Source organism: Sinocyclocheilus grahami, unplaced genomic scaffold (genome assembly GCF_001515645.1).
Source record: "Sinocyclocheilus grahami isolate Dianchi unplaced genomic scaffold, SAMN03320097.WGS_v1.1 scaffold2001.1, whole genome shotgun sequence".
In the NCBI taxonomy this organism is placed as follows: Eukaryota; Metazoa; Chordata; class Actinopteri; order Cypriniformes; family Cyprinidae; genus Sinocyclocheilus; species Sinocyclocheilus grahami.
In genome coordinates this window covers 48,489-73,540 of record NW_015507180.1, presented here as the reverse complement: position 1 = coordinate 73,540, position 25,052 = coordinate 48,489, and the positions used below count along the sequence as shown (strand labels likewise).

Here is a 25,052-nt window from a genome sequence, read left to right as displayed (position 1 = left end):
ACTAAAAAGTTAGTCCATTTTGAGCCCAAGCACACATTTCCCATTAATAACCCAACTAGGAACCACATGGGGAGCCCACCTGAGTTCACCCATGTGGGTCCCTGCGGGGTCACCCAAGTGGGCCCCAGATAAGATGCCCATTTTGAGCCCATGCCCACTCTGTACCCCTGCAGCCCATGTGTAACCCATGTGGGCCCCACATAAACATGTTTGCTGGGTTCTCTCTGACAGTGAGTTCACACACACACCATAGTGTAATGAGAAGCATTTGTAAACCTGTTGTCCAACAAAATACACATTTAATAACATATTTTTACTCCAAACTCACTTCATAACGTCAGTCGAGTGTTTGAAATAATTTCCTTTTGTGATCTGATGTGGCTTCTTGGCATGAAAATATATTTAATTTTATATATACTACTGCAACACATGCTATGTCATTTAGCAATGCATTATAAATCGACTTTACTTTAAATTTGAATTCCCTCTAAAGAAATTTAAATGAAACGTATGCGAGTCCAAAAGTTTTTCTCCAGCGTTTTACCACCTCAAAAAGTTTTCTTTAATGTAAAAATATACCTTACTGTCATGATCTAGCCTTGTTTTATTTAGGCTATCTTTCAATAAAAACCTAATATTTTATGCCCTTAATGTTGTAGCAGTTTTTCCTAGTGGTATCAAAAAAATGGTATTGAATATTAATATTTTTCAACGTATTGTAGAAATTCCAGTATTGTGACAACACTATAAATCAGTTAATCACTCTGTCCAAATGAATATGTTAGCCTTGTAGCACATTGGCTAACAGCTTACACAGATGCTAGACAAATAAAACACAGACAACGAGAAATTAAATTGAAATGCCAGACAAAAGCACAAAGAACATATAAGCTATGAAAACCAACCTGAAATTGTAGACCATCCGGGGACTTTTGGCATACTCTTTTCAACATAGGCTATGCTTTGGGACACACTTATTCTAATCTCACATACTAGTATGTAGGATTAATAGTATGAACTTTGGGATGCAGAGCGAGTTTTAAAGGCAATAAGTAATCGTGTGAGTAAAAAAGTCCTACTTAAGTGGGTTAAAAAGCACTCTTAATTAGAAGTATTTAAGAGTGTCAACAAATACATTTTCATCTAATTGCAATTGCCAGAAAACATTGCGTTCAGTGCACGCTTTTGAAGTATAATAATAATAATAATAATAATAATTCATTGCATTTATATAGCGCTTTTCTAGGCACTCAAAGCGCTTTACATTGTCAGGGGGTATCTCCTCATCCACCACCAGTGTGCAGCATCCACCTGGATGATGCGACGGCAGCCATAGTGCGCCAGAACGCCCACCACACACCAGCTTATTGGTGGAGAGGAGACAGAGTGATGAAGCCAATCAGCAGATATGGGGATTGTTAGGAGGCCATGATGATCAGAGGCCAATGGGCAAATTTGGCCAGGATGCCGAGGTCACACCTCTACTCTTTTCGAAAGACATCCTGGGATTTTTAATGACCACAGAGAGTCAGGACCTCAGTTTAACGTCTCATCCGAAGGACGGTGCTTGTTGACAGTATAGTGTCCCCATCACTATACTGGGGCGTTAGGACCCACACAGACCACAGGGTGAGCACCCCCTGCTGGCCTCGCTAACACCTCTTCCAGCAGCAACCTAGTTTTCCCAGGAGGTCTCCCATCCAGGTACTGACCAGTATGTTCTTTTAAGGTATATTATTTCCATAATAAGTACTCTTTTTGAAAGTTATAATGTGAATGTTAGTGTACATCAATCCAAGAAGCTTTAAAATGGTCAGCTGAGTTTAACTGGTCAATCTATATTCCTTTAACAGTAGAGATCCCCACTGTTCCTGTTGAATGAAATCATCAGAACGCACTTGTGTGGTTTCTTTTGGCCACATTGTGGCAACCATAAATGATACAATGTGATACCATTTTACATCACAGAACATTAAAATGCAAACTCTTGCTGTTTTGCAATACAGACAGGATGCTAACAGCATTGTTTGACATCCTCAGAATGATTCTAGAGAAAACAAGCAGGAACGAAGAACAAGATTCATAGCTTTATCCAGCATTACTTTATTTATTGTACAAATATGTTCATCAGTGGTGTTTTTGTTCTCCACAGTTATCTTTTGTACAGCAATATTAGGCCATCCTTGTCTTAACCAAGCTAACTATACAGAAAAAGCTTTCCTGAAGTGAGTGGGATCAATACCAGCAAAATCTCTTCAGCTGTAAAGACAAATCAATGCTTCATAAAAGCATGGATACAAAAATATGGTTAAGGCACATCATTAGAAAAGCTCAACACTTAATATACTGCATGTGCACTGGGATAAAAAAAGTATAAATTGATAAATTACCACAGATTTGTGAATCTTGTGAAAATAAAAAAAAGAAAGAGGTAATTACTTTTCAACAATCAATGATCAGTTACTGATCTTCACACTGACGATTCCTGATTTTGACCATGACAATGCCTTCCTGAAAACCGCAAACACGGTTTAGGATGGGTTCAAAACAGTGCAAAGTGATTTACATAAGGATAAATACTGTGCTATGATGATAAACATAAAACTCCACTTCATTTAAATGTGCCACTCTCTAGACATAGAGTTTAATTTCTAAAGAAATGTACATCAGCATCATCTCAATAGACATTTACAAATGTAAAATGTTTTACAGTTGCGCCCAAACAATCTTGCAACCCTGTGTGTGAAGATGAATGCTTGCCTACGGACAGAATATGCTGATAAAGAGTTTGTGTGATCGGTTATTTTCTTAAACGTACCAAGAACCCCCCAAAAAAAGAACAAAAAACTTTACAAATCCAAATCACTGCATGATCCACATGCTTGGAAAGAATATTCTTTTCAGTGCAATATTATATTGACAATATGAGGGGAATGTGGGAGAGTCTTCTCTTGATGTCAACCTGAAGCTTTGGTTTCCCACTCCTACAAACACAATCAGAAAGAGGTTAAGGGTCATAATGGTGTTAGTTTACTATTATATACAGTACTATAATAATTTTTAGAAATATTTTGAATTAGGTTTTTTTTTTCAGTTGTAATTTTACCTTCAGTTTCAATTCAAAATAATTGAATAATAAATTAATAATAATGCTTTTTCGACTACGTCTGGAAGTGGTCAAAAGTAGATGAACTCAACATGTTTCAGCCCCCGTTTACACCTGTATTCAATGTTGTCCACTTGTGATCAGATTGAAAAAACACATCTTAATTCCAGGTGTAAACAGGGCCTTAATCATTAGTTTGATTTCTACTGTGGAATACTAAAGAAAACACTTTTGAGAATGTTTTAACTGTTTGTCCGTTTAATAAAGTCAAAGTCAGCTTCATTCATCTACTGAGTCATCTAGAAATCCAATACAATCATAAATTCATGAGGTAGTCTGTTCATTGTGCTCATGCTGAAGGAATCTTACCTTCCTCCTCTGGAAGACCCTGCCATGCTCCATAAACAGGGCAGATGGAGCTTTCTTTAGGGTGCTTTTTGCCGAGGCAGTTCTTCTCAAGAGTGGGGTCAGAAAGCCCCCCTTTAAGAGACAAAACCAGAGGTGAGTGTTCAAGAGTGAGTATGTGTTATTTCCTTTTATAGGATGAAATGGTGAAATATCCTAAATGACTCAGACAAGAGTCACAGCCACACATTTCAAAAGTCATCAGACTCCTCCAGTGAGTCCACTCATCATTGCTTGATGAAGTAGGGTGTAATGGTGGGTTAAAACAGCTCTTATCTGAGCTTTATCCTCTGCTCCTCTGGGAGGAAGTGGCTCCCAATCCAACCCACTGTAATTACTGAACTCGCAACGGCAGCAACAACCGACAAACAAAGCACCAAAGAGGACAAGTAGCCAAGAATCTTTTAATTTGGAATAAAATGCGGAAGATATAGAAAAATAATGAAATGAACTAAAAACGACCCAAATCAAAATAATCTCTTCTTTGTCTCATGTAACTGATCTTGCAAATCAGCATTTGCTTGTTGCAAAGTGTTGCAGTTACACAATCCAAACAACAGGTGGCAGTGTAATAACAAAACTTCAGCAGTTCAGTCATCTACTGACACACAACTGCCACTTTAAACTGCTCTTATCAGCCCTTACAAAATACTAAGGTATTACCATGTTTTTTGCCATGCACCAAGGTTACCGTGGTAATATCATTAAGTAAAACTAAAGCCATAAAAAATGTGTTACTTGAAATAAAACAAATGTTAATACACTGCTCCGGGTGTGTGCTCACTGCTGTGTGTGTGCACTTGGACGGGTTAAATGCAGAGCACTAATTCTGAGTATGGGACACCATACTTGGCCACACCTCACCTGACTTATTTCAAACTTATTTTATTTCAGCTAGTTGCTAGTTCTCACTTTTATTTAGTTAGGGTTAGGGTTAACTTGATGTACTAAGATAACTAAAACTGAAATAAAAATGAATTAAAACATTTTTTAAAGGCAATTTAAAGACATAAAAAAACATATAAAAATACAAACTTTAAAATTAAAAAGAAAACTGTATTTAAAAAACGTTCAAAATATAATTTAAAATTGAATTGTATCTCAATGATACTAAATTGATGAATCTGCATAGTATTCCAAAGAAAACGAGGTGCAAGGTACTATTGTAAATGTCCAAGCAAAACAAAAAAATATGGTATAACCGTGGTTCTGTTTGGAGTACCAAATGCCATGATGCATGAACATGGTAATCATTCAGTACCTTGATATAATATTAAAGTGCCACAGTATTATAATCTGATATTATCACTGTACGATGCTATTGGCACAGTGCTTTTATTGTAAGGGAAGGGTAGCTACCTGTGCTCGCTCAGTGCAGAAAGCGAGGGAGCGTCTGAAGGAATACCGTTTGGCTGGCTTCGTCCCCACGCTCACGAGGTTGACCTCTGACCCCACTCGTAACTGCACGCGTCTCTTTCCTGTCAGGTCCAGCTTCTGCACACCCCTCTCAATCTCAAACAGTTTTGTACCTAAAAACACAAAAACACACATAATATACACTACCAATCCCCTATGATTTCTGAAGTCTCTCATGCACCAAGGTTGCCTTTATTTGATCAAAAATACAGCAAAAACAGTAATACTGTGAAATATTATCGCATCAACTTTAAATAACGTAAATATATTTTTTAATTCATTTGACAAACCTGATGAGAAAAACAGCACCGAAAACAGATCCATAATCATGATCAAATACATCAAAATCATTAGAAACACAACATCGTGTCAGTTTGTGTACGAAAACATCAGAGCATCTAAACATTGCCTAAGAGTGTAATATTATAGTGCGTTATTTAGGTCAGACTGGCCTTATCAAGCAAATAAAACATGTGAAAAGACACGTCGGCACACAAAATGATGCTCTGCGATGTTATGCAAATCCATAAACCAAGAGCATGGAAAGTTGCACTTAGCTACTATATAATTATTTAGCACTGTTCAAATTAAAAGCAGATGCCCCTGAATTGTCAAGTATTTGCTGTGGATAAGGGAGTGACGGTTAGGAAAGCCGTATGTATTTCTTAATCATATGTTTTCAGCTCAAGAGGGAAATTTATGTTTGGTCACAGGAGCGGCCGGTCCTATAGGCGATATAGGTGGTCAACTTCCAACGACCATTTGCATCTCTCATTTTATTGAACAAATGCATTACTGTATTCCCAAAGATGAGAGAATATAATGAGCTGGAAAGACTGATGATATGATGGTGCTGATCTGCTTAAGGCAATGAGGTTAGAGTGGATTCAAAATTCCCATGAAAGCAAAAGGAGTTTTAAAATGACTTTTACAAGCAAGTTGGTGACAGAGTGAGTGGTACCAGGCAATGAGGGCAGAAAATGGGATGAAATGAGAGAGAACTATAAATGTACAGTATATTTTGATCTTAATGCGTTTCCTTTTTTAAAAAAGTGCAACTCAAGTTTAGCGACTGGGGTAATATGACTGACTCACTGTGGTTGCTGAAGATTTCATTACTGCTGTAGCTGGCAGAATCCTTGGATGACACCAATTCTCCGTTTCCACCAGTGTAGGGTTTCTCAGACTGAAAAATGGATGGAACAGATGTATACGTTATAAGTAATGCTAGTTTGTCAGAGTAGCAATGAACAATGACTGTCCATGAATTCAAAACAAGTCAACGTAAAATCAAAATTGACTCTATTTACAGTACTATCATAGTGTACATCCCTACTGTGAACAATTAATCGGTGCATGTATTTTAAAAATGTTTGTCGTTGTAATCTTTCACCAAAATGTGATAACTTGCTCTGAAACCTTTTTCATTTTTGGCTGATGTCACTAATCTTTTATTTTTCAGCCCCACACCGGCAGCCTCAAATATTGTCTTGTTATGACCAATAACCTCCAAATGGCATTCATTCAATTTCTATACTGTAGTGTTGAAATAAATAACAACAACAAAAGTTGAAACTATTGAATATAAATAAAAAAAGTAATATTCTGATCTCCAACATGGCACCAATTGTGTTTCCCACATATACTATATTTCCAAAGTTTGGGTTTACTGTAATGTTTCTGAATGAAGTCTCTTCACCAATGCTTTATTTGTCTGATGAAAAATACAGTAAAACTGTAATACTGTTTTCTATTTGAATATATTTCAAATGTATTCCTGTGATGCAAAGCTGAATTTTCAGCATCATTACTCCAGTCTTCCGTGTCACATGATCCTTCGGAAATAATAATAATAATATGCTGATTTGATGCTGAAAACAGTTGTGCTGCTACATTTTTTTTGTGGAAACTGTGATATTAATGAATAGAAACATTCAGTTCAAAAGAATCTGAATTGAATCTGAAATTGAAACCTTTTGTAACATTATAAATATCTTTGCGGTCACTTTTGATCAAAATAATCAAATGAACATATCCTTGCTGAATAAAATTATTAATTTCTTTCAAATAAAATCTTTCTGACCCCAAACGTTTGAATGGCAGTGTACAACTAAATGTATTGTGTTGATTTAAAATAGCCTGACAAGTAAATAATAACTAGTGATATGTAACTTAAATAAACTGTAAACAAAACCAAACAGCTTGCTTAAATCAAAGAATGAATATTGTTTTCAACTGGTTACACAGGTCAAATACACTTCATTCTGCTGGACCGTACCATGTGCTCCATTATAGAGGAGTTTGAATAGATGGGCTGCGAGTGGACTGATGGTCCACACAGCTGCTGAAAGGGGTCATCCATGTACATGTTTGAGGTGGGACACCTGCGGCTTTTCAGACCACTGAGAAACAGAGGAAACAGAAGAATGGAAAGAGGATGCGGAAAGAATGTGAGTATTTCTGTGAGTGTGTGTGCAGTTCAGTGATTCATGCTCGGTTCATATGGAATACTGGCAGCAGACAGACAGCATGTGAATGTGTGTGTGTGTACCTCAGTGACTCGTGGCTGGTGTGTTGATATGGAGAACTCCCATCCTGCAGGAGCTGAACCCACTGCTCTTTATCATCTGCACAACTCGCCTGCACATTCACACACAAAAAATAACATCTACAGTCATTCAAAATATAGTGACAACAGGTCAACACGACAAAAAATCATATGTATCACCTTAATGATACCAAAATAATGCTGGATACCAATATGGTACCATGACAAAAAAAAATTATGAAAGCACTATTGTACTTTTTGGTATTGTTTGGAATGTGATGTCTAAAAAACATTGTATTACCACAACATCATAATTCAAAAAATCATGGTAATACCATGGTATGTGTAGAAAAACATGGTATTACCAAGATGCCATGTGCACAATAAAGAAAATACTGCATGCCAATGAAGAAAATGTTTGCCTATAAAATGATGTATGGGCAGTAAAAGAAATTGTAAGAAATAATATCCTAACGTTTCAACCCTTCAATCTGATCAATTTGATTCATGCCAATGGATACCCAACATTTACTACACAGCGTTTTGATTGTTAACTAAAGTTTTTAAATTGAATTTGAAATAAAATCAAATATAAAAATTTGATAAAAAAAAAAGTAAAACCTAAATAAATTACACTTAACCAAAAATTGGAAATGATGCCTTGGCAACTAACTGAAAATAGGTTTAAGCTGAAGTACTAAAATGACAAAAAAAATAAATAAATAAAGTAAAGCTTAATAGAAATACATAAAAAAAAGTAAAAAACAAACAAAAAAAAACTACTAAAACTTGAAACTTACACTGTAAGAGTATATAAATAATATTAAAATTACACTTCCTACTCCATAACAAAAAAGGAGACCTAAAAATAGCAAAAATCTGGAAAAAAAAAAGGTAAAAAAAACAAACAAAATGGTTTTAAGACAAAAATATTATTTCACTGAACATCACTGAACCAATACAATAATTTAACAACAAAACAATTTTTAGAGATAATTCTGGAGCAAGGGGACGGGGCAGTACTGAAACACCGTCTAAGCTGTTCGCCAATCAAAACGCACTGGGACAGCTAACCAATCACAACACATTTTGTTTTTCGGAAGGCGGACCTTCATCAAAGCCGGAACTAATCGAGCCGTTTGTGCCAGGATGGGGAGAAAGGTATTGTAATAATGTAAATTATGTGAAAAATAATGCGTATTTTGAACCACCAAGCATGAGAGCATGTTCTAGAACACCCCCAAAACAAAAAAAAAACAAAAATTTGTAAAAGAGCATAATAGGACCCCTTTAAGGTAACACTTGCAGGTTACCACTTTTTAACTATGTAGTCTCGAATCATTACCGTACCTCTAGTACAGCCATCTGGTCCCCGTGCTGTGTGATGGTAATGCGGTAAGCATGTGCTGTATCCGGGCCGGGTCGCACCTCACTCCCTCTGAGCTGAACCGTGTATTGAGGGGTCTCTTCTGACGCCTCGTCCCGATACATCTTCAGAACCCCGGCCTCCACCCGACACCACAGACTCTGCCACTGACAGTTCATCAGCACGTTCAGGAAGCCCGCTGAGGACAGAGAGAAACTGAAGTGTCCACATGCTTCAAAATAATCTGTGTGCTCTGTTATATTTTTGCGTAGCTTATTACATTTCAAATTGCAACCTGGTTGGTGTGCTTAAAGTTGCAGTGTTTAATATTTACAATGTATAAATATTTTGTACAATTGCAGCTAAAAATCAGGGACATTTCCTTACAAAAAAGTTTATTAGTGTGCTATTAGTATACTTTAAAACTTAAAATACAAGTATACTTTCAGTCTACTTTTTAATAAATCAGAGATACACTTAACAGTATTATACTTTCGTATACTTGGCTTACACTACAGAAAAGTGAATTTGACCTATACTTTTTCTTAATCTTTTGATTGAGATACTAAGTACAAATGTAATTTAGTATTCTAGCCTATTAAATACTTTTTTATTGGCTTCTTTGAAGTAGTACTCAGGCCTATGTTTTAAATCTTATAAACATGTTCAAGTTTATAGTCAGATTTTGGGTGAAATACCTTAGTGTACATATTACATGGGTGGAAGTGAATCTGATTTTTTTTGTACACATTGCACTTAACCCACACAGAAACAGATAAACAACTGACTGGTTTTATTCATAATTATTCCAAGGTGTGAGAGAATTGTAAATTCATACTTGCTTCTCTTATAAGCCATAACCAGAATCAATACATTTTAAATCTCATCACAAAACACCAAGTCGAACAGCAAATGGAGCTAGTAATATATAAATCATAAGCATAAATCCACTGGTAGTGTAAACTGCAAGTCTACTTGAAATACAGTACATGGTATATTTAATGTATAAAAATTTGTATAAAGTATAAAGACTTTAGGTGCATCCCAAATTGTGTACTTATGCACTATTCTATGACATTTTTTAATATGAATAGTGTGAGTAGTGCGTTCACAGTGAAAATTCCAAAAAGAAAAAGTACACTTTAAATACCCGGATGATGCACTTAAATAACCGAAAAATGAAGTGTGGAATGTTGGACACTTCATGCACTCAACTGTCACAGCTTTAATTTCGTAGCGAAGGGGAGGGGCTACCAGACTCGATGGATGCTGAATGACAAAATAACCTTATATAATTCATACACTACATGCTTGAGTGCATAAGAACATAGTGTATAAGTACATAGAGTATAGTGCGTCATTTGGGATGCAGTTTTTGTCTCGGTGGCGCTAACCCAACACTTGTTTGAGCACTTATGAAGTGTGGAATGTTGGACACTTCATGCACTCAACTGTCACAGCTTTAATTACGTAGCGAAGGGGAGGGGCTACCAGACTCGATGGATGCTGAATGACAAAATAACCTTATATAATTCATACACTACATGCTTGAGTGCATAAGAACATAGTGTATAAGTGCATAGAGTATAGTGCGTCATTTGGGATGCAGTTTTTGTCTCGGTGGCGCTAACCCAACACTTGTTTGAGCACTTGTTTGACTAGCTCAGGGTTCCTCAATTAGTTTTCGCCAAGGGCCGAATTCTGCCAACAATACCTAGCCAAGGCCCACTAATCTATATATATATAAAATTGTTATTATTATTACAATTATTATATTATTGTTGCTTTTGTTAAAATAATCACAAGATGGTCACAAGATGAATATTCAGATTTTTTCCCCAGTAGTCTGTTTTATTCAAACAATTATGAAAATTTTTGCATTTAGATACAGAAGAACTTTGCCTGTTGAATATTACAAACAAATGAACAAACAAAAAAATCTGGATCTCCATGTCTGCCATGCAAATCAACTGTTCCTGCTCATTCCCAGACTGGATCTCTTCTCTCCACTTTCCCTAATTGCAGATTCAATTATTAGATTTGTCAGTATTCATATTTTTATGCTTAGATTTTTTTGGGGGGGATCAGACTGTAACACTGTGTGTCCCAACCAGACACGATGCGATAAAAAGTATCTTTTCCATGTAGTTTTTGTCCTAACCATCAGCGACAGCTACACGTGACAATAAGCGACACAGGATTCTATTTTAGAAACGGTTTTTATTTTCTGCGACGCAGCAGGAACAACACACAAAATATGACAGCGATAATCTCAGGTAATGATTATGTGCTTTATTCAATGTTAAAAGTGTCTAATGTGAGTTTGAATATTATTTTGCGTTATCTTTATAGCCATAGTGAAAGCGACAATATGCCTAGATACTTTTCCTCAGATCTTGAAAATAAATTAAAGCAAACTTGTACGCTAAAACTGTGAGCTCACTGCGAACCAACACGTGCATTCCATAACAAAGATATCAGTCGCTCACTCGCTCAAAACTGTTCAGTCCATTCACATTTGAAGCAGCTATTTTCCGTGTCCACTTTTCTTTTCTACACACTCGCCATGTTTTTGCTGTCACATCATATCTGCACTGGACACGACAAAGCATTGTAAATCATTTGTGAACGTTGTGTCAGTACATTATAAATAGAACGAGTCAGCAGTTTACTGTCGGGGATTTGTCGTGTCGCGCCGCATCCAAGACAGCATCACTGATTATAACGAGGTCTTGTATTTTATTGCGTCGCGCCGCTGGCGTCCTGTGTAGACACGATGTAAGTTAATGTAGCTTTCTGAAGCTGAGTTTGAATTTTCATGCCACAATATTTAAAATTAGCGCGGGCCAAACTTTTTTCTCTCACGGCCGGATGTGGCCCGCGGGCCGCCTATTGAGGAACCCTGCACATTGGCTTTACCATGACTTGTTTAGGGTGGTGCTATCTGCTTATTGACCAATTACAGACAATTGTTTTCAAACCTTTTAAACTATCTACTTAAACTATCTACCCCAAACATTTTAAACTATCTACTTTTGTAATTCAGTTCAGTGATGATAGCGCTGCAGAAATTCCACATTTCAGCTTAAAACAAAGTTTGGTGAGTCGGTAATCAAAGTACGCTCGTGCAAACACATAAATAAACAAATAAACTTGTTTGAGGGTTTCCCTTTCAAGTTGTTTGTGGAAACGCATAAAGTAGACATCTACACATGTCTCTAATCAGCGCGCGCACGTTTTCAATAACAAAACATAAAAACATTACTCAGCCAGTGGTAAGATGTAGCCACTTCTAAGTTTCAACTAAACTTTTGATCTCCTCCAAAATCTCATTCGCTTACTTCTTTCATAAAAAAAATAGCTTTCCTGCTTTATAAACAAATGCATGCTCTTCTTCCATAAATGCCTAGCCGCTATCAAAAAGTTCACCCATATATTTACAAACCAAACTTCTGAAGTCATATCCCGGTGTCAAAGGTGACAATCAAATCTCACAGGAATCCGTCCACAGACAATGGCACAGTGTGGAAAACACCCAGCCTGTGTCCTGTGCGGCACGCAGTGAATTTAGCCCCTAATGAATAACACCAAAACACTAGCGAGTGAACAATGCCACAGTTGTGCTAATAGCAGCGCTAGCACAGACGCAACGTATGCAGACCTTCTCCACATATGGAGTATAAAGCATATGCTGTTAGTACACGTCTTTAATTAGAAACAGCATTAGGTTATGGAATGACAATTAAGAACTGTGGGAAATGCATGCATTAAACAGTCAATGAAATCAAACCTGACCCTATTTACATAATTAAAATTGGTTTCTGTTTTTATGATGAATGATTCATCGCTGCAATTTGTTCAAAACTATAAAAATATTGCCTTCATAATTGGTTGACTGGTGTGCTTAGAGTCGTGATGTAATGGAAGTGGTTTTGGATGCTCAACTGAAATAACCTGATTCTCCTCTGAAACAACTTTCCTTTATGGCTGACATCACCAAGCCTGTAGACCGTATTCATATCAAGATGGTCTACATGCATTCAGTAGCGGCTCGTCAGGGGAGGCACAGCTTCCCCATAATTTTGAGGTGAAAATGGGAGGAGGGCGATTTAATGTTAATAAAATTCACAATTCATTTCAGTTCATGTCTCAGAATGTGTATTGTTTTGTTTGTAATTTCACAGTTGTAATACCATAACGTGAAAGCGCCGCTTTGCTATCGCGAATGTGCCGAATCTGCTGATGTAATTACAACCGCTAATGACAGAGAAGGGGAGGGGGAGGCCGGGGAAGAGCTGAGCTCCCGTGCCTCCGTGGGTAAAATCATAATTAATCATAATTAGTTATGGTTAATTATTCATATTTCCCCAGGAGCTAAATTCGCTACACAAATTTAGGGAAAACAGCCTAAGCTGGATATAGGCTACAGCAGTCGGCTTAATTAAATGGCGCGACAGGCAGCTCTCTTTTAACACAGACTTAAAAGACTTAAGAAGGGATGGATGTTTGCTTCAAGTGATAGAAGGTAAGTGAAATTATATTATCTTGCTGTATGTATGTCATTTTCTTTACGTTTTCTGACTGAAAGCAACCAAAAAGCCATTTTAAAGTGGTTAAGCTAATAATAATAATCGGCAGGGATCCCAGACCAATACAATTAGTGTGCCTCCTCTATTTTAAAACCCACGAGCCGCCACTGCATGCATTACTATGAAGGTGAGAAACTACAACATGCAATATGGCAGAATAGGTCCCGCCCTATACATAAAAGAACCAATCAGCAATTGTCATCAAAAGTCACTGTATCACTGTAGCTGTCATCAGAAGCTACTTTTACATACTTTTACACTGTTTGCTTTTGAAGTCTGCGGGTCAAAGTGATCTCGCTGGTACATGATTTTGAAGGAGGGAGACCCTCCTGGAATGCGAATTTGACTGAGTGGTCCCTCCACAGAAATAAAAACCACAAAAAACAAACCAGATTGGTTTTGGGCTAGTTTTGATTAGCAATTTGGCTGGTTTTGTTTCGCAGACCTGGCAACACTGGCTACAGAAGTAGTGTCCTTAGGAATGCGCACGCACATTGGCTGGTCCAACCTAAAAAAATGTAATGCTATTTGAGCATAAAAGGCAACATTTATGGAACAGTTAATGTTAAATGTAAATTTCCAGTATTTCACCATTCAACTTCACATAGGAGTTGGCCTTTGATGCCTGAACTAGCAAATACTGTATGGCTGAAGAGCGAACTGACTTCCAAACTAATGGTCAACCGATTTTGATTTTTTTGATGGCCAATATAAAGTCAAATATTTTATATAATTTAATGATATTAAATAACACAAGCATATTATATTTATATTTGTTTAACAAAATATTTACTAAAATAATTAGAAGTAAACTATGGAAAATTTTCAATTTGAAAAAAAAAAAAAGTTACATAAAAAAAATCTGTAAAAATAAACAGATTTATACTTTAGATGGCAACTTGAAAGTGCAAAAAAGTAACCCTATTATGGAATTTTTTAACATAAATAAAGAGTTTAAAACATGAACAAAAGGGAAGTAAACAGTAACTAGTAGGAAACCCGAAATGTGCTCTGCTGCTGCATTTTTGTCGAAGCTTGGGAGGTTTGTAGATTTAAATGTTTAACAGGTATATAAAGACTTGTTTAAATTATATAAATGCTTTTTATCATCCAATTAGTTGGATAAAAGTCATGCCATGCATTTACTTCAACTTTCATTTTTGAGCTTTCATTGAGAGGATAGTGAAAGAGGGCATGAAATAATATAGAAAAGAGAAGGGAATGGGATCTGGAAATGATGCGAGCAAAACTCAAACCCACATGTCCTGCATGTGCACCACAGCTCAATGCCTAACCGCTAGGCCATGGCTCCAACAATCTCCTTTGTTGCAAAAGCAAGTATAACTGCTCACCTAGGTCTTTGTCTTTGATTTCCACACTGCTAACCGCAGAAGGAAGACTTGAGATTTTCTCTTCATCCGAGTCCGTATGGAGGACAGTACTTGACTTAAGCGAGAAAGAGAGACTGTAAGAACTCACTAAATGACATTAGCAAGCCCAGAATGCTCTCCAACACAGGTAATCAGTCCTTTATCTACAAATGAGCTTAAGATCGAACACAAGACTTTGCTAATCAGTTTAGTACATGGCTCAGGCCAGCAGAAGATTCATGAAAGAGACTCTGTGGAATGGATGTGAGGGAAAGGTCTGCAGATGATTAACCACCAAGCTAAATCAGTAACATCTCATTCAGATAAATGAAGTTATGCTGTTACTCTCTTGCTGTGTCCATCACAATTGATAATGTTGTTAACATAGATAGCAGAAGCTGGCATGGTGTCAGTAGCGTGATTTACCCTGCAAGAGTCCAGCCTTTCGCTCCTCAGGATGGATGAAGAGCTTTGCGATTCAGGTTCATAATAAGAGGAGCCGCTCACTTCTTCTATTATCTACAAATAAGACATACAAAAAAAAAAAACCCGCGTCAGGTTATTTACAGGTTAAAGTCGTCATGAAATAAAAATTCACAATTTTTCACATTTTCACATTTTTTAAATGCATGTTATAGATCTTATTGTAAACAATAACATATTTGTGCATATGTTTGATTTAAAAAAAATTTGGAGCTCATGTTCATCTGCCTCCATTTTTGAGTGTAATTACAAACAATGCATAGAAGCAAGTCTCACCGTACATTTTGTCTTTTTTAATAATCATTACAGTAATGTACAACACAATAAGGTCGCTACTTCCATTTAATCACAACTTTAAAGGTATAGTTTACCCAAAAATTTAAATTTTGTCGTAATTTACTCACCCTCATGTTGTTCCAAACCTGTATGAATTTTCTTTATGACTTTCTCCATTGTATTTTTTTCCCATACTATTGAAGTCAATGGCTACCATCAACTGTTTGGTTACTATCATTCTTCAAAATATCTTCTTTTGTGATCAGCAGAGGAAAGAAAGTCATACAGGTTTGGAACAACTTTAGGGTGAGTAAATGGGTGAACTATCCCTTTAAGTTTAAGTTAAATGTAAGTCTGTGTTTAGACTTGGTCAGACCTTCCTCCACTCTTCGGCCTGCGTGCTGCTCTGGAAGCCCAAGATAACCGTTTCGGCACCGGCCACCACCTTCAGCTCGTGCTGCATCTTCTTACTGTGACTGGATTTGTAGACCACGTAACAACCTGTGAGGTTTAGCTCCAGCAGAGGGTGCAGGTCTTTAGCACACTTAAAACACTACCAGGAGAAAATGAGGTATATATTATACACTGTACAGTTACTTAAAAGAGTTTTTATTAGGGAAGCAATATATTTTAAAAATAATACTTAAGTGTGAAGTGAAAGTAATGTTTTCAGACACTTAACTGCATGTTATATACAAAAGTTCATAATTAAAATGTTATTTTCATTAGTGATTTTTTACCCACTTAAATAGAACTTAAGTACACCTTTATAAATAATTTTATAATTAGTTTTATTGTCTGTTGAAATATGGTTAAAGTGTACTGCTGAATGTACTGATAAGCATTTATGGTAATATACTTCAGTGTCATTTGTATTGAAATTTGTATGTCATGTATTTAAACACATTGGTAAGGATGAAGTTGCATTGATATATGTTAACTTTAATAACACTACAGTTAAAATTATAATCAAGTACTTTACATGTGCTTAAGTATGTTAGTCAACATCAAAATAAGTGTACTTTAAAGCACGACATTTTTAATACATTTAAGTGGACTTTTCTTTCATTAATATTATATTATCTGCAAGTGCAGTTTTTAAAAAACATACTTTTAATTTTTGAAGTACATTACAAGCGCACATTCAATACAATTGAGCACAATGTTTTTCAAGGACTGCGACAAGCACAGGAAATAAAATCCAAGAAGGTGACTTTAGTCTGTGGTCTCTTGATTTCTTCTGTTTCGATTTGAATTGTCAACTCTTATTCAGATTTAAATCTCATTTATCTATACAAAATAATTTCTTTATATTACAAATGTTCTGTTTCACCCAATATTTGTGTGTGTTATGCGTTTTTTGTGCATTTTAGAGTAAGGAGTTGTTAGCTTAGCAACATGCTAAAGTTAAACTTCTCAGGAAACTACTGCGTGTATTAGTCAAGTATTAAAAGCAATATTTGTATGGTGGGCTAAGTGACTTGAAACAAAGTAGCTGCCCAGGATAAATGTTTTAAATCAGTGTCTTTGCTATGGTGTTTATCAAATAACACCAAATACAAGAACACAGAAAAAGAGCTGGTTTCGGACTTTTCCTGTTATTTACTGCCACTTCGAAAAAGATTTGATATTGCTCTGAAAGACAGATGTGACACGTTGTTGGTGTATTAAATCCTTCAAATATTCAATTTGTGTCATGCATACTTGCACAAAGAGATGATGACTGTAGTAAAACGTAAAAACGTTTAAAAAAAAAACGCATGATTTTAACTGGACATATAAACAGACTACCTAAGAGCACATGAATGTGTAGACAAAAAAGCAAAGCATTTTGGAATAGAGTCATATGAAACCTCTTACCAGTAGTGAGGTGTGCTTAATAATGAAGAACTGGCGCGTCCACTGACCCAGCCACTTCTTCTTCCAGAGGTATCCGCAGATGTGTGACTCTGGCACGGGTCGTAAACACGGCTGAGAGGAGCTCCACTGGATGTAGTGAGCTCTGTCCTTCACAAACTCCTCATCATCCTCTTCGCCATACGACTCGTAGTGACTGCTGTCTGAATCCACTTTATCTGAGGCAAAGACAGGTATTTAGCATTACATGTGGATGTCAGTTGTTTCATTAAACTGCTGAATTGTCTCGTGTCCCATATAAGAAAGTAAGTTAGGGTGGTTTGGTATGACATGAGGTGAGTAAATCACAGAATTTCATTTTTGGGTGAACTATCCCTTTAAAAATGAGCTGTTTGGTCTTATAGTAGTCGGCTGTCACACTAACCTGTAGACTGACTGGCCGGGACAAACGGTTCTGCCTCCTCGTAACAGTCCTCGTTTTCTAAACACCGGGCATGCGGGGGAACAGCAGGACTCATAGACTGAACACACACACACACACACACACACACACACACACAAAGAAAACACGTTAGATGTATTTTTGAATTTTTTTGAAGGAAGTCTCTTATGCTCATCAAGGCTACATTTATTTGACAGAAATACATTAAAATCAGTAATATTGTGAAATTTTATTTTAATTTAAAATAACTGTTTTCTATTTAAACACATTTTAAAATGTAATTTTATCCGGATTCTTAAGATGAATAAAAAGTTGAACAGAAAAGCATTTATTTGAAAGCATATATTATAAATGTCTTTACTGTGATTTTTGGATCAATTTAATGCTTCCTTGTTAAATAAAATGATTGTTTCTTTCAAAAAATGTTATATGTTATAACCCAAAAAAGTCATCGTTTACTACCTTTCTTCTGCTGAACACAAAAGAAGATATTTTGAGGAATGTTCATAACCAAACAAGTGCTGGTCCCCATTGTATTTTTTCCATACTATGGAAGTCAATGGCTATCAGCAACTGTTTGGTTAGCAACGTTCTTCAAAATATCTTCTTTTGTGTTCAACAAAAGAAAGACATTCATACAGGTTTGAAACATCTTGAGTAAATGGTGAATTTTCATTGTGGGTGGTTCATTTTGAAAATAGGAAAAAGTTATAAACATCCTTATGATAAGAACAGCCCTGAAATAAAGAGCTATACACAGCCCAGGCAAAGTTCTAACTCATTAAGCCGCAGTGAAGACCACACAACCCAAATCTGCACCCTGATCAATCGCGAACACTTTCACATGAGCTGCTCATCGCAACCACGCAACCAGAAATGACGACAGCACAGCAGGACAGCGCGATCACCTGAATGTGCACATGAGAGGCATCGTATATGATATGGAGCTCAAAAGCCAGAGTTTAAGTGCTGCTCTGCAGTTACAGGAAGAGAGAGAGAGTGTGTTTTTAGTTGTACTTAGGGTCAGTCGGTCCACAGTGTTTATGAGAGTCTGGTGCAGACTGTTCTAGAGGAGCACAGCTGAAAGACAATGGCTGTGGTCGGCACTGGGGTCAGTAATTTGTAGTCGGACATTGAGGGCAAATCAGTAGCACTGAAACAAAGCCTTCCGAGAGTTGAAAAAAAAAGAAAGGCAAAAGCTGAATTTTTTTAGGTCTCAAGTTCTGTCCTCTTCAATTCCCATGGATCTTAACTTTACCATTTCTTATCTTTTCTCTTCAAGATTCAATATAATGGTTTTCCTTGGGAAATGCATTGGCATCAATTTAAAAAAACAATTAAAAACAATAGTAACAAAAAATATTTGTACTGAAGCACATTTGAATGTAATGAAAGCAATTTTAATACACAATTTAATATACAGTACAATTAAAAGAACATTAGTGAAATGTTGTTCTCCTAAGTCACAACCTGCTTTGTTAACATTTATGATTTAATCAAGCGTTTATGATCAAACACTTGATTAAGTCACGCTTAAGTGTTGCCACTTACTGGCACAGCAACCTAACCTGCAGAAAAAGTCACTGAATGAATCTTTTTAGTGAACTGATTCAGAACATTTGAGCCCCTGGGATGAATCAAAATCAAAATCTTCACCATAAACCAGAACTGCAAGAATAATGACTGTTTTCAATAATGACAGGTTTCCCCAAACAAATAAATTCAATGTTCATTTAAATTTAATTATCCACAACTCTCATTAGTTGTTAACTAAATCTATTAAAATAGTTTCCATTGTTTGAAATAAAGCTCAAATAAGTCACTTAAGGGGGAAGTCGTGGCCTAATGATTAGAGTCGTAAGCCAAAGATTGCGAGTTCGAATCTCAGGTCCGGCAGGGATTGTAGGTGGGGGGAGTGAATGTACAGCGCTCTCTCCCACAGCCCTGAAATAAAGAGCTATACACAGCCCAGGCAAAGTTCTAACTCATTAAGCCGCAGTGAAGACCACACAACCCAAATCTGCACCCTGATCAATCGCGACACTTTCACATGAGCTGCTCATCGCAACCACGCAACCAGAAATGACGACAGCACAGCAGGACAGCGCGATCACCTGAATGTGCACATGAGAGGCATCGTATATGATATGGAGCTCAAAAGCCAGAGTTTAAGTGCTGCTCTGCAGTTACAGGAAGAGAGAGAGAGTGTGTTTTTAGTTGTACTTAGGGTCAGTCGGTCCACAGTGTTTATGAGAGTCTGGTGCAGACTGTTCTAGAGGAGCACAGCTGAAAGACAATGGCTGTGGTCGGCACTGGGGTCAGTAATTTGTAGTCGGACATTGAGGGCAAATCAGTAGCACTGAAACAAAGCCTTCCGAGAGTTGAAAAAAAAAGAAAGGCAAAAGCTGAATTTTTTTAGGTCTCAAGTTCTGTCCTCTTCAATTCCCATGGATCTTAACTTTACCATTTCTTATCTTTTCTCTTCAAGATTCAATATAATGGTTTTCCTTGGGAAATGCATTGGCATCAATTTAAAAAAACAATTAAAAACAATAGTAACAAAAAATATTTGTACTGAAGCACATTTGAATGTAATGAAAGCAATTTTAATACACAATTTAATATACAGTACAATTAAAAGAACATTAGTGAAATGTTGTTCTCCTAAGTCACAACCTGCTTTGTTAACATTTATGATTTAATCAAGCGTTTATGATCAAACACTTGATTAAGTCACGCTTAAGTGTTGCCACTTACTGGCACAGCAACCTAACCTGCAGAAAAAGTCACTGAATGAATCTTTTTAGTGAACTGATTCAGAACATTTGAGCCCCTGGGATGAATCAAAATCAAAATCTTCACCATAAACCAGAACTGCAAGAATAATGACTGTTTTCAATAATGACAGGTTTCCCCAAACAAATAAATTCAATGTTCATTTAAATTTAATTATCCACAACTCTCATTAGTTGTTAACTAAATCTATTAAAATAGTTTCCATTGTTTGAAATAAAGCTCAAATAAGTCACTTAAGGGGGAAGTCGTGGCCTAATGATTAGAGTCGTAAGCCAAAGATTGCGAGTTCGAATCTCAGGTCCGGCAGGGATTGTAGGTGGGGGGAGTGAATGTACAGCGCTCTCTCCCACCTTCAATACCACGACTGAGGTGCCCTTGAGCAAGGCACTGAACCCCCAACTGCTCCCCGGGTGCCGCAGCATAAATGCCTGCCCACTGCTCCGGGTGTGTGTTCACGGTGTGTGTGTGTGTGTGTTCACTGCAGAGCACTAATTCCTAGTATGGGAAACCATACTTGGCCACATGTCATGTCATTCATAAAATATAAATATTGAATGAAAAATCTAAGCTCATAAAAAATTAGAAATGTTGCCTTGTTGTTGAAGTACTAAAATCTATCTAAAATTAAAATGGCCAAATTCTTCACCATTACCATCAACAACAGACTGAAACGGACTGACTTGAAGTGTGTTAATGATGCCTTTATATCCCATCTTCAGTTCAGTGTCTGTTTGTTGGAAGGTGGGTGTTTGACTGAAGAATTTCAGAATGTTAATTACATCTTTTCTTAGTGTTTCTTCTCTTTTATCTCTTGCATATTTTCATTCTTTCTGATTCCCCTCTCGGGCTGGTTGGGTTTGGGAGCACAGCCTGTACAGCTCTGGGGATCAGATACATATCTGTGAATGAAAGATGAAAGGAGTTTTTGTGTGTTCACGAGTATGTGAGGGAACGAGGGATAGAGACCGAGAAACCAATATAGATGCAAGAATGGAACACATTTGTAAGGGATGCCAAAAGCTAAAAGGATCAAAATGATAAGAACCAAAAAAATGTGTATGAAGCTAGGGAAGAAAAACTGAGAAAGGAGTCAAAGTGAATTGCAGTCTGCAGCCCATTTTGACTTTAAAGAGGGAGCAAACCACCATTCCTGGAAAATGCATCATTGCATATTATGTGCCAGTGTTTGGAGAAGTAAAAATTGTGACAAAAGAGAAAGTAAAAAGGTTTGTGGTGCTGTTATGACGGGTAGCGGAAACAGGAGGGGTCTTGAATGCTCACTAAGCCCGTAAAACACTCACTGCACATTCCACGTCTCTGTCTCACATTAACCGTTATAAAACTGAATGAAGAGAGCTTGTGGGAAGACACACATCCTAAAACATGCAGGTCAGTTTAACCGTGTCAAATTGAGCTTGTTACATTACCTCATGAAGCACAGGAGGAACCAATCTAAGCCTGTAAAACCCCCACCTCTTACTGACCCGCACACACACACAAACCCACCTTACGTAAAGACTACTGGAAGAATGCATTACACAGGACCCATATCTCAGAGCTACAGGTGTGCAGAGCAAAACTTCTACCATTAGGGATGCACAAAATATCGGTACCATATTGATTAACCCTCTGGGGTCTGAGGGGGTTTGGGGCCCTGGAGAAGTTTGACATGCCCTCACATTTGTGCTTTTTTCAGTTGCTTATAAACACATTAATGGCTAATGTCTGTATTCAGCACAAACTGGGCTAAAATAATATGTAAGCGGCATGTTTGAACAGGTTTGTATTTTTGAGAAAACAACATTTAAGTGTGTTTATTATGAATTAGAGATTTCGAATTTAGTGGTATACCTGCTATGTAGTTGTGCTCATTTTCTCCACTTTTGCATTTAGATTACCCATCTAAGTAACTTAAAGTTAATCTTTGATTACACTATAATAATTCAATAACACTGTTAAATGTAATCTTTAAAGGGGTCATCGGATTTTCCACAAGTTGATATGATTCTTTAGGGTCTTAATGAAAAGTCTGTAACATAGTTTGGTTAAAATTTCTCAATGGTAGTGTAAAAAACACCTTTTTTACCCTGTCAAAAACAGCTCTTTTCAGAGCACGCAGTTTTGTAGCATTTCCTTTAAATGTTAATGAGCTCTGCTGACCCCGCCCCTCTCTTCCGAGCTGCTCTCTGAGGGATCATCGTGAAACTTGCTAATTAGCACATTATTAGGAAAGGCGATTTGCAAAGATTCATTAAAAAACCTTACACTCACTTCTTCTGTAGGTGAAGCTGGATCACGAATGATTCGCACGAACATAGACGCATTTATGTAGATCGGGGGGTGCATTCCCTTCAGAAACAAACGTAATCCACTGCGAGTTCAGCGGCTCAGATGTCGGGAGTAAATGAGGACTGCTATGTTCATTATTACATCCAACAACAGAACACCTCAGTCCCTTAGGAGCCATTGTCTACATCTGCTCCGGTGGTGAAACAACGGCGGACTGATGACAGCTCACTCAGGGCGGGTCTAAGGTAAGACGCCAGTCCAGTCTGTGCTGAAACGCTACTGTCAATCAAACTATCGTGGGAGATTTGAGAAAGGGGTAAAGATTTTAGTAGATAAAAAAAAACACTGGGTGGACTTTTATCATTATAGGATGGTTGTGTACACACACTGCCAACACACATTTCAGTTCAAACAACGTGCATGTAGCATCCTATGACCCCTTTAACAAATCTTAATCTGATGCCAGCCATTTGTTTGTATTTAGGGGTGGATTTTCTTTATTTTGAACTTGATACAATTCAAGCTATGAGTGGTTCAGCTCATATATGTGAACCAAACAAGTGAACTCAGACCCCCCTAAAAGGATCCAAAAGCAAACCGTACTCAAACCACCTCTGGAGGTGGTTTGAGTATGGCTTGTTTGTGGGTCAGTTTGTTGTTCAATGAGCTTGTGATTTGTGAAAGCAATGAGGCCCCGGTCCGCTTTGTATGGACCAACATAACAGTAATGCTTGATGAATGCTTGAGTCTCTTGTTACATTTTTCATAAATAAATAAATAGATAAACCAACTGTTAACTCTAACAATACAAAACAATCATGTTGTCATTTATGTAATCTACGGTTAGCTGTGCATTAAATGATTTTAATGCATGACGTGGAGAAACAAAGAACCACCCGATGTGCAGCTGAGGTCTAGCATTCTGACCACTTTAAAATCAGACACAGAGACGAAGTAGTGCGGTAAGATCACATTTTTTTGAATGCATGAATTATAGCATTGATTTGAATTAACTATCGAGAGAGAGAGAGAGAGAGAGAGAGAGAGATGAAAGTTGCATAAGTGAATTGCGTCTGTGCATCTCACTCTGCAAACAGTGAAGCTGTGAGTTTAGTTACTTCAAAAACAGCAATTAGTTAGGAGCAAAGAAACATTTTAATACTATCTGAGAAAAAAGGAAGTTGATTTAACTTTATACATAATATTCCTTTTAATTTTACATTTGACTGAAATGCATTGTTAAAGCTCTGCAAATGTCTTTGCGTCATGATCAGGGATTGCCAGATCCTCACCCCCTTCCCTGTCCACTTCATCTTCCAAATTTTCCACTGCTGCACAGAGAGCTGGGGTCTGAGTTCTTATGAAGTTGTGGTGCGAACAAGAAGGGGTCTGAGATCACTTCAGTGCTGAAGAGGACCAAAAAAACAACCGTGTTCTCTTTTGAGTCCACTACACTGTAAACACCATAAGGAATGAGGTCACTTTCAGCTGGTTCCCTTTCTGGTTCACTTTAAGTGAACTGGGTTTGGTTATTTTAAAATGAACTATATGTGAAAACACCCTGAGTACAGGTATTATGAATCTGTGATGCATTCATGAATCTGACAATATATGTTGTTTCATCTGCTTAGGTGGTTGATGAAGGGTCATCTGAATTGATAAAATAACAAAGCAATATAAACAGGATATGATAGGGATCATATAAATTGATAAATATATTTATTAAAGTGTTTCTCAACTGGTGGGTCGCAAATGTGGCGGCACGCTGTATCACTTCACTAAAGTGCAAAAGAAACTTTGTGTTAGCTGGGAAGGATTTGCATGAAGGTATGATAATCATTCTATTCAGGAGCAGTTTCCATGTTTCATTAACAGTTCATTTTAGTATTGTGTACTCACCATTTTAACTGTTGTTTCCATAACCCAAAAATGCAATGTTATTATCACTTTGTGTTATTTTAGTTTAAGTGACTGTGGTGGCTCATACCAACTTAATTGTATTAACGAAAACTAGTTTGGGACTGCTTTTTAATAGCCTTACCTTATAAGCTGTTTAATTACCAGTATTAGTCATATTCTTACAATTTATGTGTATGTTAAGTATATATA

The 25,052-nt window shown here is 37.0% G+C and overlaps 1 protein-coding gene across 2 annotated transcripts in view; it reads right to left on the bottom strand.

The window, feature by feature from the left end:
* Nucleotides 1-2,097: 2,097 nt before the first annotated feature.
* The window catches only part of LOC107573665 (actin filament-associated protein 1-like 2), a 48,608-nt gene continuing 25,653 nt past the window's right edge, over nucleotides 2,098-25,052 (bottom strand). For both annotated transcript variants that reach the window (XM_016260102.1, XM_016260103.1), the window contains exons 4-15: nucleotides 17,841-17,937; nucleotides 17,420-17,634; nucleotides 15,936-16,112; nucleotides 15,227-15,319; nucleotides 14,783-14,876; nucleotides 8,826-9,040; nucleotides 7,479-7,567; nucleotides 7,206-7,329; nucleotides 6,023-6,113; nucleotides 4,871-5,040; nucleotides 3,476-3,586; nucleotides 2,098-2,984 (exon numbers count right to left, since the gene is read on the bottom strand). In XM_016260102.1, coding sequence (XP_016115588.1) covers nucleotides 2,958-2,984; nucleotides 3,476-3,586; nucleotides 4,871-5,040; nucleotides 6,023-6,113; nucleotides 7,206-7,329; nucleotides 7,479-7,567; nucleotides 8,826-9,040; nucleotides 14,783-14,876; nucleotides 15,227-15,319; nucleotides 15,936-16,112; nucleotides 17,420-17,634; nucleotides 17,841-17,937 — 1,503 coding nt within the window. In that variant the 3' untranslated portion in view covers nucleotides 2,098-2,957. The remainder of the gene's footprint in view (nucleotides 2,985-3,475; nucleotides 3,587-4,870; nucleotides 5,041-6,022; nucleotides 6,114-7,205; nucleotides 7,330-7,478; nucleotides 7,568-8,825; nucleotides 9,041-14,782; nucleotides 14,877-15,226; nucleotides 15,320-15,935; nucleotides 16,113-17,419; nucleotides 17,635-17,840; nucleotides 17,938-25,052) is intronic.